The 19,399-nt window shown below is 39.1% G+C and overlaps 1 protein-coding gene across 2 annotated transcripts in view; it reads left to right on the plus strand.

Annotated features, from left to right (window-relative positions):
- CHST9 (carbohydrate sulfotransferase 9) overlaps window positions 1-19,399 on the plus strand; it is a 306,919-nt gene that overhangs the window by 161,074 nt on the left and 126,446 nt on the right. For both annotated transcript variants that reach the window (XM_051851321.2, XM_070050355.1), the window contains exon 4: window positions 10,111-10,152. In XM_051851321.2, the coding sequence (XP_051707281.2) occupies window positions 10,111-10,152 (42 nt within the window). The remainder of the gene's footprint in view (window positions 1-10,110; window positions 10,153-19,399) is intronic.

The following is a 19,399-nucleotide window of genomic DNA, read 5'->3' on the forward strand; positions in this document are numbered from 1 at the left end:
AGATCATTGCTTAGGTTGGGTGAGTGTCTTTCAGATAACTGAGGGACAACAAACAGCAACCCAGAAGTGATAGAAGCAGACCACTGGGGCAGGGACTGGCAGCAAGGGCATTGGGCTATTCAAAGGAACTCAATTCTTCAGACTCCAAAATCAGTGTTGGCTCACTGATCCACAGCTGCCTCCAGAATAATAGAAGGTCTGTGCCTGGGAGGAATTCTGGAGATTGTTTGGTGCTAGTTTTTCATTTTACAAATGAATTGAATAAAACCCTGTGAGGTTAATTTATTAAAGATCACACACCTGCTTTCGGGTAAAGTCTGTGATGATATTGGAAGCATCCCTTTTGTGTCCTGCTACTATTTACAGTGTGCTTTTCAAGGGAACTGCAGCTCATTTTGCTTCTGCTTTCTGTATGTTGGGAAGCCATATCTACTCCTGGAGTCAAGTATAAAAGTTAAGGGGACAGGTTCAGGGGTGGGCATTTGACACAGCGGTTAATATACCACTTGGGACATCCACATCCCATATCAGAGTGACTGGTTCAAGCCCTACCTCCACTCTGATCCAGTTTCCTGCTAATGTACACTCTGGGAGGCAGCACAAGTATTTGGATCTTTGCCACTCATATGGGAGACCTAGAGGCAATTCCAGGATCCTGGTTTCACCTGGTCCAGTCATTTCGGGAGTGAACCAACTGATGGAATCTCTCTCTCTCTCTCTCTCTCTCTCTCTCTCCTTTCTCTTGCTCCCTCTTGCTCTGTCATCTTCTCACCCTCCATTTCAAATGAAGTTAAAGTAAAAATAAAAGAGTTCAGTCTCTAGTCTGAAAATGCGAGCAGAGCGATCTTTGCTGGGCCCCATGTAAGTAATATGACCTTAACTTCTTTCAGCTTACTTACCTTATACATAAAATGCAAATAATAATATTTCATCTCAGAGTCATCATAAACACTAACTGAGATGATACCTGCCAAAACCTTGGTTAATGGCTAGCTCATGGTATATTTACAATAAATTTTAGCAATCTCCTTTATTGATTTTGGTAATTGTTTGATACCATTTGCCTTTACCTTTTAGCATGGGATAGAAATGTTCATACCAAATCCGGGGGGTTGTTGAGCTGATATGGAGTGTGCATAAAGTAAATATTGTTAAGTGAATGACAAAAGAAGAAGAAAAGGGAGAGAGGGAGGGAAGGAGACTCTTAACATTGAAAGACCTTTCTTCACTGGCCCACATTCTGAAATACAGAACTGTATCAGATATTTGTATTGTTTGCTCCTTTTCTGATCTGTAAAACATGCAACACTTTCATCAGAGTATAAGGAAGATTAGGAAGGAGGGTATGGCTGTGTGTGCTTTAAGCATACACTCTCAGGGACTTGCTATTGTTCTTGCTAATGCTAAACTCTATTCCTGGATGGCTTAAGCTGCACATAAAGGATGTCTCTAATCACAGGCTATGGAGGGGACAGAGACAAAGAGCTGCTCCTTAACAAAATTCCATGTGGTAATGACATTTGACACAGAACACTCTTAAAGCAACAGAAGTTGTGATCCACTATGTCGTATAAAGGGTAGAGACGTGGACGTTATATCACCTGAGTTTAAATCCAGCACCTGGCAGCTTTCCAATCTAGACAAGTTAATAAGCACCCTGAGCCACACTCTCGCCTAAAAGGAGGGATAGTGATAATGCTCGCCTGATAAGGTTAATAAACAAATGATGTAATACAGTTAGAGGGCTTGGCCAGCCATGTTCTTCACTCCTATGCTGTTAACTATCTCTGAAATGAAGTGTAACTACTGCTTTTCAGGGTATGACTGCTCTGGACATTAATAGATGAAAGGCCTCAATTTTAAATCTTGGAGAAGGAATAAGACTTCCTTGAGCAGAAGGAAGAGAGTTAGTTAGCTATTTTTGGCGTGGGTATAGAAAAGAATGTTGTCTATTTGGGGGACTTCCAGAATTGGCTTAGGAGATTTCTGAATTCCACATGTAAGCAGGGATCATATATATTTTAGTGAGTGTTGAATGCAGAGTTATTTGGATCTTGTAACAGGGAGAAGCAAATGGACATTTTTGAGGAAGAGATTAGGATGGGCAAACGATGTTTTAGAAAACTTATTTAACAAATTAAGATAAGGGTGGAAACTGAAATAAGGAATACCAGTTTGGAGACTGTTGCAATAGTCTAGACTTTGATGTGCTAAGGATCTTGGCTGGAATGCTGAGGTGTTAAAAAAAAAAAAGAAGAAAGAATGAGTATGAGAAAGAGAAAGAAAGGATCAAAAGGTGACTGTCTGGAAGCAAATGCAGGGAGGCTATGGCCCCAGGATGTTAAAGCTGCACACCTGAATGGCTAGAAGAATGCTGTATAATACACATATGTTTGCAAGTTCAGAGATGGGTGGTTTGGGAAAAAGGATTGTGAGTTTAGTTCAAGTCTACCTACATTTGATCCAATAATAGGACATGTATGTGGGAGCTAGAATTTGGAGAAACAGAATCAACGTTCAAGAGAGGTCAAAGCTAAGAGTATACATATATTTGGAACTGAATCAAGCGTAGGTGAGAGTGAAAGAATTTAGAGAGCGAGATTTCTGATGAGATGACACAGTGGGATGAAGGCAGGCTAGCATTCCAGCCACTAGACCCATAAAATTTAAGGAACTTCTCTGAGGACTGCAAAAGGTAACATAGGAGACCACTTTGGGGCCCTGGGAATTAAATACACATAAATATGTAAAACGTGGTGACTGTATAATAATGAAGACCCATTTTATTTTTTTCCTTGTTTCCTACACTCTCAAATGTGAAATGGAGATTCAGACATTTTGTGTGTAAGGGAATTAGGGCATAGAAAAGCTGAGTGAATGGGTTTCCCATGAGATAGCTGAGGAGCAGGCTGGAACTCCAACTTCCCGTCTCTTTTCACTGTTCTCACTTTACAGACTGCGTCTTGGGCTAGTTGTGTATCTCAGACTCTCCCTGGATATAATTTTATTTTTATTCTATAAAAAGCTGGTTATAAAGTTCTAGATCCTCTCACACACAAGACTGGCACCAGCATCAGTAAATCTAGCAGCTACTAGGGCACAGGAAGTTGCTTCCCTCAAATAAGTCTCATCTTTATGCAAGATGCCTTCAAAAGAAGCACTCAACACAAATGCTAGCATTGGATCTCCCCCTACTTCTCTTTCTTAAGCTGTATTTCCTTTTCATTAATTAACTAAGTTTACAATGTTTATAAAATGAACTAAGCCATAAACTTTTTACCTATGGGTTCATGTAAAGTAAATAATTAATCCATTGTTTATAATCCCCTTCCAAAAAGATATTGAAACAAGATACTCTGTGGTACAAAGAACACTTTAAAACTCAACCACATGGGACCAGCATTGTGGTGCAGTGGGATAAGGCGCCACTTTGATGCTGGCTTCCCATATGAACAAGGGTTCAAATCCTGGTTGCATCACTTCTGATCCAACTCACTGCTAATGTGCCTGCGGAAACAGTGTATGATGGCCCAAGTACATGGGCTCCTGCCACTCACGTGGTGCTACCACATGTGGTGCCACCCACATGTGAGACCAGACAGAATTCAGGATTCCTTACTTTGTCATGGTCCAGCCCCTGGACATTTTGGCCACTTGGGGAATGAACTAGCAGATGGAAGATACATCTCTCTCTCTCTCTCTCTCTCTCTGTTTTTCAAACAATGAATAAATAAATATTTTTTTAAAAAAATCAATTCAAAAAACATATATAATCATAGGATTGAAATTATTTGAAAACCAGATCAGTTAAAAACTAAATAGCTATTTTTGAAAGTGCAGAAAAATGATGTCCCATTTGCAAGCATTTTGAAAAATTTAGCATAATTTCATTGAAAAGACATCTATTTGAGATTTTTTTATTTTATTTTTTAAAGATTTATTTATTTATTTGAAAGGCAGGGTTGTAGAGAAGCAGAGGTGGGGGTTGGGGATGTCTTCCATCCACTGATTCGCTCCCCAAATGGCTGCAATGGCCAGGAGCTAGGACCCAAGAGCTTCTTCTGGGTCTCCCATATGGGTGCAGGGGCCCAAGGATTTTCTATTGCTTTTCTAGGCCATAGCATATAGCTGGATCAGACTGGAGCAGCTGGGACTCAAACTGATGCCCATATGGGATACTGGCACTGCAGGTGGCAGTTTTACCCACTACACCACAGTACTGGCCCCACCATTTGAGATCTTAACCTTTTTATGAATTCCTTCTGAAGGTACAGAAATCATATGTTCCTAATTTTCTTCTAGAAGGTAATAGATTGGAAAATGGCAAGGAAAAAAAATAGAAAGCACTTAACATAAACGAAATCATTAATACTTAATGGGAAAACATATATATTCAGAGACATTTTAAAGGACTACTATAAAATCATCCCATCTAGGAGACTAGGAAATGTGATAAAACTGATGCTTAGCCTTAGCCAAAGAAAGACTTGAAGAAAAAAAATTGAACCTGCAAAACCCCAAAGTTCAGAAGGAAATGGATGGTGAGATTCAACTTCTCTCATTTGAATTACTATTTATCACTGGCCACCTCTTAGATGATTTTCCTGATTGAGCAAGTCTCTCTGCCCCCAACATAACCTACTGACTGATGCTCACACCCAGCTCAGCACCAGGTGTCCTCTAGCCTGCCTCCACTTGTAGAGATGTGTATGGACCAAGAGTTAGTTGTATTCATTCCTGTCGCTCCCCGTCTTCGTGGAGGAACGACACAGGACCCTCCGCTGTTCTTTTGTCTGCTCGGCCCTCCCCGGGTTTGCTGCTGGTTCTTCCCGGGTTGGCTACCGTCCCTTCCACCTCCGTGGAAGGGCGGTTCCCCCTGCCACATTCCCCACTTCGGCGGGGGAGCGGCACACCGCCGGCCGGCTCTCTCGGGGGCTGCACAGGTGTTCCCTCAGATGTTCCTGGTGCATGTTGTCTCTCTCCTCCTTTACAGTCCTCTTCCACCAATCCCAACTCTGCTACCCACACGCCGAGTATGCTGCTCTCCTCCAATCAGGAGCAGGTCCTACAGTTTATTGGTTGAACTGGAGGCAGCTGTGTAGAAGCTGTTTCTCCCTTCTCAGCGCCATATTGTGGGAGAGCAGATGCATAGAATAAGTCTTAATTCCAGTAACTTAGTCTAGTCCGAGTTGCTCCCCACAATTCCCAGACCTTCTGTGTCAACTGTAATTGTTCATACAATTAATCTATTAAATAATCAATTATGTAAATCAATGTCATGGGTGTATAAATGAGAATGGCTATTTCTCAAAAATGTTTTCAAAAGGCAGCAAAGTTCATTTACTAAAAAGAAATTATATAGAATTGGTTGGGAATGAGATAATGGTAAAATATTAGAGAAAAACAAATCTGGAAGGATTCTGTTTTGTAACTTTTTCTTATTAATAGAAATGTAATTGGCAAATATAGTTGATGATTATTGGTGTGATTTATTTAAGAAACAAAGCATGTAGCTACATTTCATATGCAGTTGTTAGTAGTCTCATGGAGTTCTTATGTATTAAATTAGATAAGGTTCACATAAAGCACTCCACAATATATCTGGTATTTTTTTTTTTTTTTTGACAGGCAGAGTGGACAGTGAGAGAGAGAGACAGAGAGAAAGGTCTTCCTTTGCCGTTGGTTCACCCTCCAATGGCCGCCGTGACCAGTGCGCTGCGGCCGGCGCACCACACTGATCCAATGGCAGGAGCCAGGTGCTTCTCCTGGTCTCCACGGGGTGCAGGGCCCAAGCACTTGGGCCATCCTCCACTCCACTCCCTGGCCACAGCAGAGAGCTGACCTGGAAGAGGGGCAACTGGGACAGAATCCGGCGCCCCGACCGGGACTAGAACCTGGTGTGCTGGCGCCGCAAGGCGGCGGATTAGCCTAGTGAGCCGCGGCGCCGGCCTATCTGATATTTAATAAGCATTCAGCACATGTTAGTTCTCCTTGTGGTTATTATTGATTTAATAATTGTACATCCAGGCAATTTTTCAAGAAAGGAAAAAATGATAAAGGTTAGACCAAATCAATATTTTGAAAGAAAGTATTGGGATAACTTTAAATCCAACAACCAAATATTAGATAGCAAAAGATTTGAAGTTCGTGATTTTTAACTTTTTGTATACAAATATATAGGTGTAAAATTAAGAAAGTATTTATTATCTCATTTCTGCAAAGTTAGATCAGAAGAGGAAACACCTGATTCATTGAAAACAAGGTTTTTGCCCATTCAAATGTAATTGAAATTGCCAGTGGCCTTAGATGCTACTCCACCTCTCCCTGTCATTATATTTCCTGTTAGGTAAGGATTATGATAAATAGCTTAATTAATTTATCAGGTATCAAGAATTACTTTGAGTTCTTTTGGGAAAGGTACACGCTGGTCATATTGTGTTCTCTCACCTGGCCCATTGTGTTATTCATGCTTCATGAGGTTTTCCAACCTTTATGATAGGGCTCAATGACATGCTAATGTTTTTAAAAATGAATTTTCCATCAAAGTTCTACTCCTATTCATTTATTATGGTGTTTATGCCAAGTTTCCACGGATGAAGCATGCTTCACCACAGACAACAAAAAATGGCTCAGAATAAAGTAAAGGGATAAAGAGGAGAGATTCCCTTTGATTAGATTGCATATGCCACTAAATTAAGTCTTAATTCTATATTAAATACAAGAATATATGTACTAGATATGTAATTCACATTTTGGCTAATTTCAGTGGTTCTGGCCAAGCCAAATTACTTTCTGTGATGCGAGGCAAAACCCCACTGCTGACATTTAAATTCATGCTTATAGTTGATGATGGAGAAACAGTCATAGTTATTTAATGTATGACCACATAGCTAATCAGTTAGTCTACACTGATTGTGTGGACTGAGTCACACAATCATCCTGGACAGTCACTACATTAAAATATTAATGTAGTAGCAATGATTTAGAAGATCAAAACGTGTAAAGAAGTATACACTTTACAGATAAGACTATGAAGGTGGAAAAATACATGTTTCCTTAGGAGAGGATACATAAAATCAAAAATTTCATTTACTTTTCATATCTTTTTATCAGATCCTTTAAGAAATATATTTCAAAAGTTAAATGTGATATGTATTTTACTTTGCATGGCACTAAACTAGGTTTGGGGAAGTTACAGTTATAAACCTGTGTTCAGTAGGTTTACTATATAGCATGGGAAACATGCATTTGATGAATATACTTCAGTCTGTTCTGGATGCACAGCCAAAGCAGACCAGGGAAGAGTACCCAATACCTGAGTACACTCTCATTAACATGTCCTTATGCCAGGTTTCCAAGGACCCATTAGAAATTGGCAGATTACGTTGCACAGCTTTTACATTTGAACCAGCATGGAGATGAAAGAAAGAGCCTACCATGTCCACATTTTCTAAGGAAATGCCTTGATATTATAAGCCAGAGACCTTAAAAGCAATACCTGATTAAAACAATCACTCATACAATCAATAAGCAACTATCCAGATTAAGAGATAAGGAAGCAGCTGCACTTGACTTTTTGAATAGCTATTTTTCTACACCAATTTAATTTACTTCCATGATTAATGGGCAGACTACATAATGATGATATGCTAGATAAAATCAATTTTTTATGGGGGAAGATTTTGGATTCTAGCCTAAATGATATTCTTTTCACTAAGCCATGAAAGTGTGACCTTAATCATACTACTGTTACATGGGTGAACAGGTAAATATAGAGTTGCAATTACATTAAAGTGGGTTGCAGCAGTGGGTTACATATCAGGTTCCAACCCATGGGGATCAGATGTACTAAAGGACCTATTACATATTGATGAGCTATATAAATGACTTATAAATACCTTCATCCAAAATGCAGAAATTACTAAATCAAGAAGACTGCTGATACTTTATACTAGGAAATTCATAACAACACTATTCAAAAAGCCTTCAGTTGTATTCTTAAAATCATTTAAAAGATAGAATAATATTTCTTTGATGCAGGTATAAACTAGTATATTTTAGAGTGAATGAAATTTGGTGAAAGATTGTGTTAATCTACAGTTATATTTTTCACTGAGAATCTGTGTAAAATTAAGTGCTTAGGACAAATGTCTTTGGGCAAGGAACCAATAAGATGTTTATCCTAATTGGGATTTTAAAAAGACAATATTATAAATGAACCACAGTGAGAGTGGATTATTTAGACGGAGCAAGAGAAAACAGAGATTTTATGTTGCCACTGCTTCAGCCATACCACCTCAATGTAAGATTTTTTATGCTTTTGAAAATTATTTGAGAGGCAAAGAGACAGAGAAAGAGACAGACAGAATTCCCATCCCAGGTTCACTCCCCAAGTGACCACTACAGCCAGAGCTGGATTAGGCCAAAGATAGGAGCTGGAAACAAACCAGGTTTCCCATATGAATGGCAGTGACTTGAGCCAGCAGGAAGCTGGAATTGGGAGCAGAGCTGTGACTCAAGCCCAGGCACTCCAATATGGGATGCAGATGTCCTAAGTGGCATCTTAACTACTGCGCTGAATAATTCACTACTTGCTCAAGTTTTTATTTTTTTCCCTTAAGATTTATTTTATTTATTTGAAAGGCAGAGTTATATATAGAGAGAGGAGATAGTGAGAGAGAGAGAAAGAGAGAGAGAGAGATCTTCCATCCACAGGTTCACTCCCCAAATGGCTGCATCAGCCAGGGCTGGGCCAGACTGAAACCGGGAGCTTCTATCTGATCACCCAAGTGCTTGCAGGGGCCCAAGCACTTGGGCCATCTGCACTGCTTTCCCAGGTGCACTAGCAAGGAGATAGATGGGAAGCAGAGCAGCCAGGACACAAATAGGCGCCTGTATGGGATGACTGTCGTGGGCAGCAGCTTTACCCATTATGCCACAACACCAGCCCCTCAAGTTTTTATCAACAATTATTTAAATGAAAAGCACATAGAGAGCAAAATATTACATATGTATGTATAAAATATAGACTACAATGGCCAATAATAATATACTATATATTATAGTATATATTATATTACAGTTGTATAGTATATATTAAAAATAATGTGGCATAGTATAATATATATTTTATTCAGAATATGTTACTTAAGGGGAGAATTTGAACTGTGTAACCCAAAAAGCCAAAAGCTACAGAGTCATGTAATTATCTCTTGCAGATTCCTAGGATAGGTGGAAGTTGGCCTCTTCCCAGCAACTGAACAAGTAGAATAGTTGAATAAGTAGAAATACACTGTTCCTCTCTCTCTCTCTCTCTCTCTCTCTCTAACTCTGCCTCTCAAATAAATAAATCTTAAAAAAAAATGACTAAACTATATTACATCTGGCTTACTTCATCTGCCAGAAAGAAGCTCTTCCTGAATATCAGGCTGGGGAATCACCAGTTCAAGGAAAATTCTAAGATTTCTTTATTACAATTCTCATTACAGAATAAATTACAATTAATTTCAGGGTAATTTAGATATTCATGAGATTGCTTCCCTCAGAGTCTTCTTTTACGTTCAATTTCAGTTCTTTCACTCTTCTGAGCTTCCCAATCTAAAGTATCCAATAGTAGACCAATGATCCTCTATGCAGGAGATGCGCATGATATTTCTATCTTGAGAACCAATTTTATCCAAAGGTATATATTCTAGGTATTCAATTTTACATGAAGATTCTAAGTGGAAAATGTAACGATATTAACACACTGGTGTGTTATGGAGTAGAACATGAAGAATCAAGGGAAATCATCTTCCTTGCAATGACTGTTTTCCAACTGCACTCACCCCATCTGTTTTCAGCTCCATCCAAAGCACAGACACAAAGCCTAGTTGTCTTGTGTGCAGATTGAAAGTAATACCAGATTTCCTACTAGGTGACCCCAAGCCTGTCATCTCTGTATTTTTAACCCAGAGACATAGAGGATGACATAATGTATTTCTCCCACAATTTCCCTTGTTTCAAATAAAATATGAGAACTTTAAACTCATCTTTGTATACAGAGTTTTGCAGACGTCTTTAGATATGCTGGCTTTCCACAAGTGTAAATTTTCTTTCTGTTCTTTTCAGGATGGGGGCCTATGAGTTATCTGCAACCTGTACCCAGAATCAGTGAGTAGCCTTCTCATAATGTTTGAGTCTCAGGTATTGTATACATAAGCAAACCAACAACTGGAATAGATGAAAACCTTACAGTGTTTTTTTAAGCACCTGTTCAGTAACAAAAACCATCACTAGAAAGCACAGGCTAGATGGCACTATTAGATTGTATAAAATCTTGGAGGGTCAGGAGAAAAACACAGACCAGAATCTTTGCCCTCCAGGAATTTACAAAAAAATCAAAAGTTTCCAAGATCAATTTCAGTTATATCTAACTTGATGAGTAATTAATGTTTATCTTAGTTGAAAAAGTTTGCATTTTTCTACTTTTGTTTTTAAGGTTTTCCTTAGGATATTTATTTTTCAAAATGTCTTCGTCTATAAATGCAGTAAAAATGTGTTAACTCAGATACTGCTGATTCACAGTTTTTCATCATTTGGTCTAGACTAAGCTGAAACTTACCTTTGATTTGTCTGTAAGGAATGGATTTGATAATCAAAATATAGAGACCACTGTAACCCATGTTAAATGAACACATTGTTTGCACAGCTTTAGCATAAGTGGACCTTAGACAAAAAAGATTCAGCTGTAAAATAAGGATCCATTTTATCAAGTGGTTGTCTCCTTAGACAAGCTTTATTGGCAGATTGTAGTATTGAAAGAAATAAAACTGCATTGCCTTCAAAAATCTGACTTCCACATTTCAGGCTGGCTTTTCCTCCCCACTTTTCCAAACTCATTATTCCAATCAAATGAAGTTTCCTATTGTGTAATATGTGAACATAAGAATTTATTAATGGGAGAAGATCAATTCCTATTAAGTTACATTTACAAATTGCAAATGTAAAATTTAATGTTTGAATGCTTATTCATAGCATTGATCACCTGGATCAGAGCAGTGTATTTACCTTCACAAGGAAAATTATGGATCATTTCCTTTCCTTTTTCATTTATCTTTTCATTTGAAACTCAGTATTTTTACAAAGTAAACAAGACAAATTCCCAGCATAAAGCAAAGGTTTGAGGTAAGAAAAAAAGATCAAAATTAGACCACGTCTTTCTTGGGGCATTTGGAAAAATTGGAATAGAAACTGAGTCACAATTCATTTGTTTATTCTTTTATTCATTCAGCAATCATTTAGCCAAGGGCAGTGCCTAGTACATCAAGGGATATAGCAATAAATATAATTCTCTTCTTGTTTCATTGTGCTAGCAGCCCATCAGTTCATACTGAAATGGAGACAGTTTCATTAGTAATAATTTCCTCGTGTAATAAGTGATGTATTTCCCAATAAGCAAAGTGTTCTGGGAACATGAAGAATACATCATTAAATCTCATCAGAGGAGTAGGAGAAATAATCATAGCAGATATAACCTCTGAGCTGATTCTTAAGGAATAGAATTCCAATAAGTAGAGGAAAGGATGGTATTTCAAGAGAACACATTTAAAAAACACAAAAGCATGGAGATCTAGATGTACATGGATTGCTGGAGAAAAACAGCAAGCTTAGGATTGTGGAGTGCCTAGTGGGTGAAGAGCGGTGTTTGATGTCTAGAAACATATGTGACCAATAACAGACGCCCTTTAACTGGTTGTAAAAACAATAACTCGTGCTCAACTCAAAAGGTTGAAATGTGAAGACATGCTAATAAACAAGACCACTCAGGGACAAAGGAGAAAACTTGTAAACACAGAATAGAATCAGCTTCTCCCTGAGACAGGAGGAAAAGATGGGTATAAAATACACATATTATGTATTTATAAATACATATATATGTTTATATATATATATATATGTTTGAATGTGGATATAAAGAAATCTAGGTGGGTTTATGTCTCAGAGCTTCCATTTTCTTCCCACTATACCATTGAGATATAGAAAAGGAGACCACAAGTTTGAATCCCAATTCACCCTCCATGAATAATAGAATGTGCCTCTCTAAATTTCAGTGTTACTACCTGTAACATGGAAACAATAATAGTGAATTCATAGGTGTGAAAAATGTATAATGTGACAGCACTTTATAAACTATAAAATATTCTATCATGAGAAACAGCCTAATACAGTGGCCAGAATGCATATAAGGAGTGACCTCACTGGGTTCTTATATATAAAACAGGGATACAACTGTGCAGCTTACGCAGGTTACTGAAATCATGAAACACCAGTATGTGCTATGTATGCACATAAAAGGTGCTCTATGAGCAGGAGCTACTAGGTTGTTATTCCTCTGTGAATAAGAACTTGCCTCTGGGGAGAGAGAAAAGAAATTGCAACGGGGAAGGAAAACAAGAAAGAGGCATGTAAAAGCATTTCCAAGCATAATTAAGAACTCATCTGGAAATAGGACTTTGCAGGTACAGCCATATTTATATTTATGCTCTTCACAACAGCCGAAATGATGATTTGGTGATCTAGGAAGACACAAGCAGGTACACTAGAGGCTGAGGGCCAGTGCCATTGTGGGTACAATTGGAAATGTTGATCAGTGTAGATCTCAGAAGTTTAGAGATCTTCTCCAGCCTCAATACTTGTTGGCTGAATAGTGCCTTTCCTATTCAGAGTCAGCAGCCTGGGATTGTAAGGCTTTTGTCATTGTCATTTAAGTGACCTACCCCAGAGGCTTAGTGCCAGATGCCCTCACCATCAGCTGCACTCCAGTTTGAGGGCTACTGCTCTGAGTGGGACAGTGGTCAGCCAGGTGTCTAACTGTCCCTCCTGTTCTCTCACCTTCCACCCTTGGCTGACAGCACTGCTCAGCCTGTTCCCAGCCACCTCTCCCACCTGGGTTTTTGTTGTTTCCTACCACAAGAGACAGCAAAAGTGTTTCCCATCTCCTCTGGAACAGAAAAGTAGAATTTGAGCCACTGATAAAGGAGCAAGACTGCTTGCTACCTATCCTTTGTGCCAATAGAACCAGTTCTAAACCTCAGCACAGAATTTGCGGTTGCCATAGGCAGACTGCGACTGCACTTCTGCGCACACTTGGAAGTGGGTTATAGCATCAGCTACCAAGAGAATGTCCAGTGTCCTCTTAAAATGCTTAATGAGCCTTGGAGGCTCCAAAAGAGAGCTGCCAAATCTATCTTGATAGTTACTAAACTCACCTCAGAGGGAGATTCGAATTGCTAGAGCTCTAGTCTTCAATTTGCCAAATGGCAGTAATAAAGAAAATATAGGCAATTTCTTGCACATTATTAACTCCTATTTTAATTAATGGAAGACACATTCCTCATTTGGGAACACGGTTGATTCACTCACTCAGTGATTATCCATCAAGGATATACTAAATGCAAGGTGCTAATAACTATTCAAGATCTATATTCAAGAATATAGGAATTGTCCATGAGTAATATCTTAAATATCAGGGAAATTCAGAGAAAATCCTAGGTTCCTGTGAAAATACAACTCTGGAGATTCATTAGGGGTTGAACAGTCACAAAGCTTTTTCTTCTCCCTCCCCTGTGAATATCAACATCAATCAGGTAAAACTCAGCTCCAAGTACTTGTTTCCTGTATGTTACTTTCACTCAGCTGTGGTCATCTACCACTGTGTAGATTGTCCCAGGATACCACTGCATCCCCACTCCCCACATGTGGGACTTCCCTACACAGCACAATCCATGCTGAAAGGCAGCCCTGCCTTCCACCTGGTAGGAGGAACCAAAAACTGCTTCTCCTGATTCTGTTTCCAGTGGGGATTTCTCCCTCCAAACCACACATGCACATCAGTCCCGTCCTGCATGTGATTCAGTCACCTGTACCATACCAACCAGACCCCAATGGCCTCTGCAGCTACCATTTTATTCCTACCTGGTTCATGTACAGCTTTCATCCTACATCTGCCAGAGGGAGAATCTCACCTCTCATTGAAGACAAAATGCAGAGATAAACATCTATCCACTTCAATTCTTTGGCTCTAACTACACCTTCCTTCCATTTCTTCCTTTAAATAGCATTTCTCCTCTTTCTGGGTTATTTGTATATTTTCTTCTTTTCCCTCAGTTCTACTCTTTACATATATCACAATCTCAATAGCTCATATATTAAAATCTTAGTAGCTGTTGAGATAGAGTCTTTTGGTCTATTTCCCACTTAGTTTGAAGAACAAAAGACTCACGTCCATTTAGTGGTAAACTCAAAATTAGGAATGTGTGTGCAGTAGCATTTAGTTTACACATTCTTCTCATTGTTACTTAAAAATCCTTTACTGTACAGTGAATCAGTGGTCAATTTGAGTCAATCCTGTGAGTATGACAGTGAGAATACAGCCCAGACTGCAACAGCTCAGACATAGGGATCTGGATCAGACGTTCACCTCAAATCTCCTAAACTCTACATCCTATACTTCTGAAAGCCTCCACGTATGGAGACAAAAGAAACCACTTTCCTTCTATTCTGTGAGTGCAATGTCATTTCTCAGTGTTTTTGAGCTGAAAAATATTCCTTGGAATTCATGAAGAAAACCTTTGGGTAGGGTTTATGTACCAGAATAGGACACATATAGTCGGGGTAAAACGTTTTACATGTTGAAGACACACCTTTCCAGAGTGGGGGGCTGCTTTTGTGCACATACTGCAGTGGAGTGGGATTTTTGAAGAGTTGCTCCCAGCCAACCACTGCAGGTGCTACCTGGAGTTGAGTCTGCATACCTGGTCACTCCCTAGAGCTTTGCATTCCATAGGTGCCCTCTGCTGTGCAGAGTGTCCTTGTGCTCACTGGGCTCCAGAGGAGGCAGGCACATCTCACATTCAGGAGCGCAGCAGACTGGAGAGACGGGGCTCCCAGACTTGAGTGGGGACCCAAATCCCATACAAGACATGCTTTGGGGTATATTCTTGGGTACACAATGCTGATTCCTGCTGTGCTCAGCTTCTCTGGTGAATGTGGCAAATTAAGAACGTGGTGCTTTTTTCTCTTCTTACTATTTGTTGAATTTTTTACTTAGTGTATGTTTAACCTTATGAGTATAAAATAGACTGAGAGTAGATAATTGTAAAAATTAAAGAGAGGGAAGGGAAGGGAAGGAGGAGGGAGGGTGGAAGCATGGAGGGGAAAGAGGTAGGGTGGAAAGCGTTATTATGCTCCTAGATCTGTATATATGAATACATGAGATTTGTTCACCTTTAAACATTTTTTTAAAAAGGAAGTGCTGCTGTGTTAATATCAAGGTTGAGATTGGCAGCCCTATACTTGCCTCCCATGCCTAGGGGCAGGCTACCCATTGTCAGCCTGAACATTCTTTTCTGTAAATCCAGGATTACCAAGGCTAGTAAGAAGGGTTAGAGACTTTCCTACAACCTTCTTGAGCTTATGTGAGAATGAAGCCTTACAAATCTTAAAAGAATTGATGAACCTGATGATATTTCTTGTTTAAAAAAAAATGCAGCATAAACTTTTAGATTTGTGGCCTAGCAATCTCAGCTGAAAAACTCTTATCCTGTAAGGAAAATGAAAATGCTCTTTGCCAATCTTACCTACTTTTAGAACTCCAGATATTCAAACAACTTAGAAATTCTGCACACTCTGATGCTGTCCTTCTCATGCCTTAAAAAGAAACTGCAGTTAGTGGATTCTTTCTCTTTTGTAGGGGAAGGAGTTGTACATTATTATTTTTGTATAGAAATAATTAACAAAGAAAAGTGGCATCCCACAGTTAATTTAGCTGTTCTGTTAAATATTTTCCCAGTGTTTGAATTACAAGAACATACTATTTTAATAAGCAGATTTGAAAGTGTTTTTCTCCTTCTCATTGAGGTTTGAAGTAATCTAGAGGGTCAAGGTTTCCAATCTTTTCCTCTTGCATTAAAATGATCTGTCATTTCCATTGTGGCTACACCCCAAAGTCAATTTTTTTAGTCTTGTTAAAGTGACCTATAGAATAATTCAGTGTGCTAGAGATGGAATTCTTCTCAAAGTGTAACTACTCCCCTTGCTGGTATAAAATGGCAATGACATTCATCTTTGAAAATTTAAACTTGATCCAGGGATTTTGTTTTTATTTTTTGATAAGTCTTTATTTTTTTTGAACTTCATAATAAATTGAGGCTTAGTCTAATGAAATGAGACACATTCATGTCATTATACTCTGTAAATAAGATCAGCTGGGTTTCTAGAATATTGTACAAGAATTTTTTAAATGTTTCTCATGCTTAGAAAGTAGGTAAATATTCTGAATGGTGTTTAGTGATAAAGTCTTTTTTAAATAATAGAATATCTTAATTTTTAAAGTTGAGGTACAATTTATACACAATAAAATATACCAATCTGAAGTGTTCAGTCTATTGAATTTTGATATTTGTATGCATCAGTACAACAGCTACCAGAATAAGATGTTGGATCTCACACCCTAAACAGTTATCTCAGTTGCATTTCCAGTCAATTCTTTTTTAAAAAAAAATATTTATTTATTTATTTGAAAGGCAGAGTTACAGAGAGGCAGAGGCAGAGGCAGAGAGAGACAGGTCTTCCATCTGCTGGTTCACTCCCCAAATTGTTGCAATGGCTGGCGCTGAGAAGATCTGAAGCCAGGAGCTTCTTCTGGGTCTCACACATGGGTGCAGGGGCACAAGGACCTGGGCCATCTTCTACTGCTTTTCCAGGCCATAGCAGAGAGCTGGATTGGAAGTGGAGCATATGGGACTCTAACCAGTGCCCAAATGGAATGCCGGCACCGCAGGTTGAGGCTTGGCCCACTGTGCCACAGCAATGGCCCCTCCAGTCAATTCTAATCCAAGACCCCACATGCTTTCCCTCTACTCCTCCTCACTGCACAGGTACTGGCATTTTTCACGTCTAGTGCTATGGTTTAATTTGATCTATTCTTGGACCTCATAGAAATGGAATCAGGTCTGGACAGTGTCTGGCCTAGTGTTTAAGACATGCTTGGGATGACGGTATCCAGAGCTCCTGAGTTTGAGTCCCAGCTCTACTTCCCAGTCCAATTTCCTGCTGATGTGCACCTTGGGAAGCAGAAGATGAGGGCTCAAGTGGTTGGGTCCCTGCCACCTACATGGGATATTTGGATTGAGGTCCCAGCTCCTGGCTTTGTCACTGCTCAGCCCTGTCTGATGAGGGCATTTGGGGAGTAAACCAGCAGATAGGAGAAATCTCTCTATTCTTCTTTGTGTGTGTTTCTGTCTCTGTCTCGCTGCTCAAAGAAATTAAATAAATAGATATTTTTAAATGTAATCATATAGCATATACTTCGAAAAGTCTCTTTTACATGCTATGTTCTTGAGATTGTTACATATATTAGCAGTTCACTCATTTTTATTGATGAGTGTTATTCAGTTGCATGGTGGTACTACAGAGTATTTATGTATTATCCTGTTTTTGACATTTGGGGAAAGTATGAATAAAACAATTATGCACATTTTTGTACAAGTCTTTGTTAATATATATTTTCATTCCTGTTGGGTAAATAACAAGAAGTGGAATTAATACATCACAAAGAAAATTTAACTTTATGAGAAATTGCTAAACAGTTCACTAGCAATGTCAAAGGTTCAAGCTATTCCTCATTCACACCAACAGTGGGTGTGAAATGGCATTCACTGTGGTTTAAATTTGCATGTCTCTGCTGGACAGTGCTGTTGCTCATCTTTTTTGGGCTCATTGCTCATGTATATATCTGGTGGAATGTCTAAGTCTTTTCTAGTTTTATTGGATCATGTGTCTACCACTGATTGTAGAGGCTCTTTATAATTATCTCTTTGGACACTAAAAAGCATTAATCATAAAAGAAAAAAAAATAACTTCTTCTGATCAAAATAAAAAATTTCTGGCCAATACTGTGGCATAGAAGGTTAAGCCACTCTCTGCAGGGCCAGCATCCCATATGGGCATTGGTTCAAGCCCCAGCTGCTCGACTTCTGATCCAGATCTCTGCTAATGCGCCTGGAAAAGCAACAGAAGATGGCCCAAGTACTTGGGCCATTGCACCCATGTGAGAAACCCAGAAGAAACTCTAGGTTCCTGGCTTCGGCCTGGCCGAGCCCTGACCATTGCAGCAATTTGGAGAGTGAACCAGCAGATGGAAGATATCTCTCTCTCTTTCCTTCTATTTGTATCTCTGCCTTTCAAATAAATAAATGAATCTTTTAAAAAATAAAAAATTTCTGTTCATCAAAAAGTAATTTTCATAAAATGAGTAGGCAAAGCAGACACAGAAAATATTTAAAATGCATATATCCAGCTAAGAACTTACCTGCAGAATATCATTACCCCAAGGTTGTAAAGCTATTCTATTCTGATTAAAAGCAGTGCTGACAGCAGCTTTTTAAATTAGGAATAATAATGAGGATAGTTTTTAGGCAGATAAAAAAGCAGATTTACAATGGTTAAAACACAGGGTTGTCTGCGTTTTTATAAAATTTGTGATTACTTGTTAATGTTCAAATGTGTCCTTGGTGCGTCTATCCCTTTTCTGAGAAATACAAAGTAGCAATAGAAATTTGGGTATTTTGAAAATTATCAGGTTTGAAGGACTAAAAGTAGGAAAGACCAATGTGAGATTTGAATGTCCTATAAATAATGACTTTAGATAATGATCTTTAAATTGCAAGTGATTTCTATTGCACTATTCATTGTCCTTGAGGAGTGATTTCAATTCCGGGGAGGGGGAGGAGGGGGCAAATCCATGCTGTTTCTTTCCTTTTTTTTTTTTTTTTTTTTTGACAGGCATAGTTAGACAGTGAGAGAGAAAGGTCTTCCTTTTTCCGTTGGTTCACCCCCAACACGTGGCCACTATGGCCAGCGCGTTGCGGCCGGCGCACTGCGCCGATCCAAAGCCAGAAGCCAGGTGCTTCCTCCTGGTCTCCCATGGGGTGCAGGGCCCAAGGACATGGGCCATCCTCCACTGCACTCCCGGGCCACAGCAGAGAGCTGGACTGGAAGAGGAGCAACCGGGACAGAATCTGGCGCCCGGACCTGGACTAGAACCCGGTGTGCCGGCGCCGCAAGCAGAGGATTAGCCTAGTGAGCCGTGGTGCCAGCCCATGCTGTTTCTTTGTCATCACCTTTGCTGTGAAAGGATAATAGCAGATTATGGAACCTCTCTACTAATTCATTTATTTCATATATTGATTCAAGGATGTGAAATATATAATGCCTTGAGGATGTTTACTCTGTAAATATCTACCTATCTCTTTCTATAGAGATGCAGATGCAGAAGAAGATACATAAATTCTCATTATCTTTTCTAAGATTATGCTGTAGTTTCACTTAGAGATAATAAAAAATCTAATAATATTCA

This window comes from Oryctolagus cuniculus, chromosome 10 (assembly GCF_964237555.1).
Source record: "Oryctolagus cuniculus chromosome 10, mOryCun1.1, whole genome shotgun sequence".
Taxonomy (NCBI): Eukaryota; Metazoa; Chordata; class Mammalia; order Lagomorpha; family Leporidae; genus Oryctolagus; species Oryctolagus cuniculus.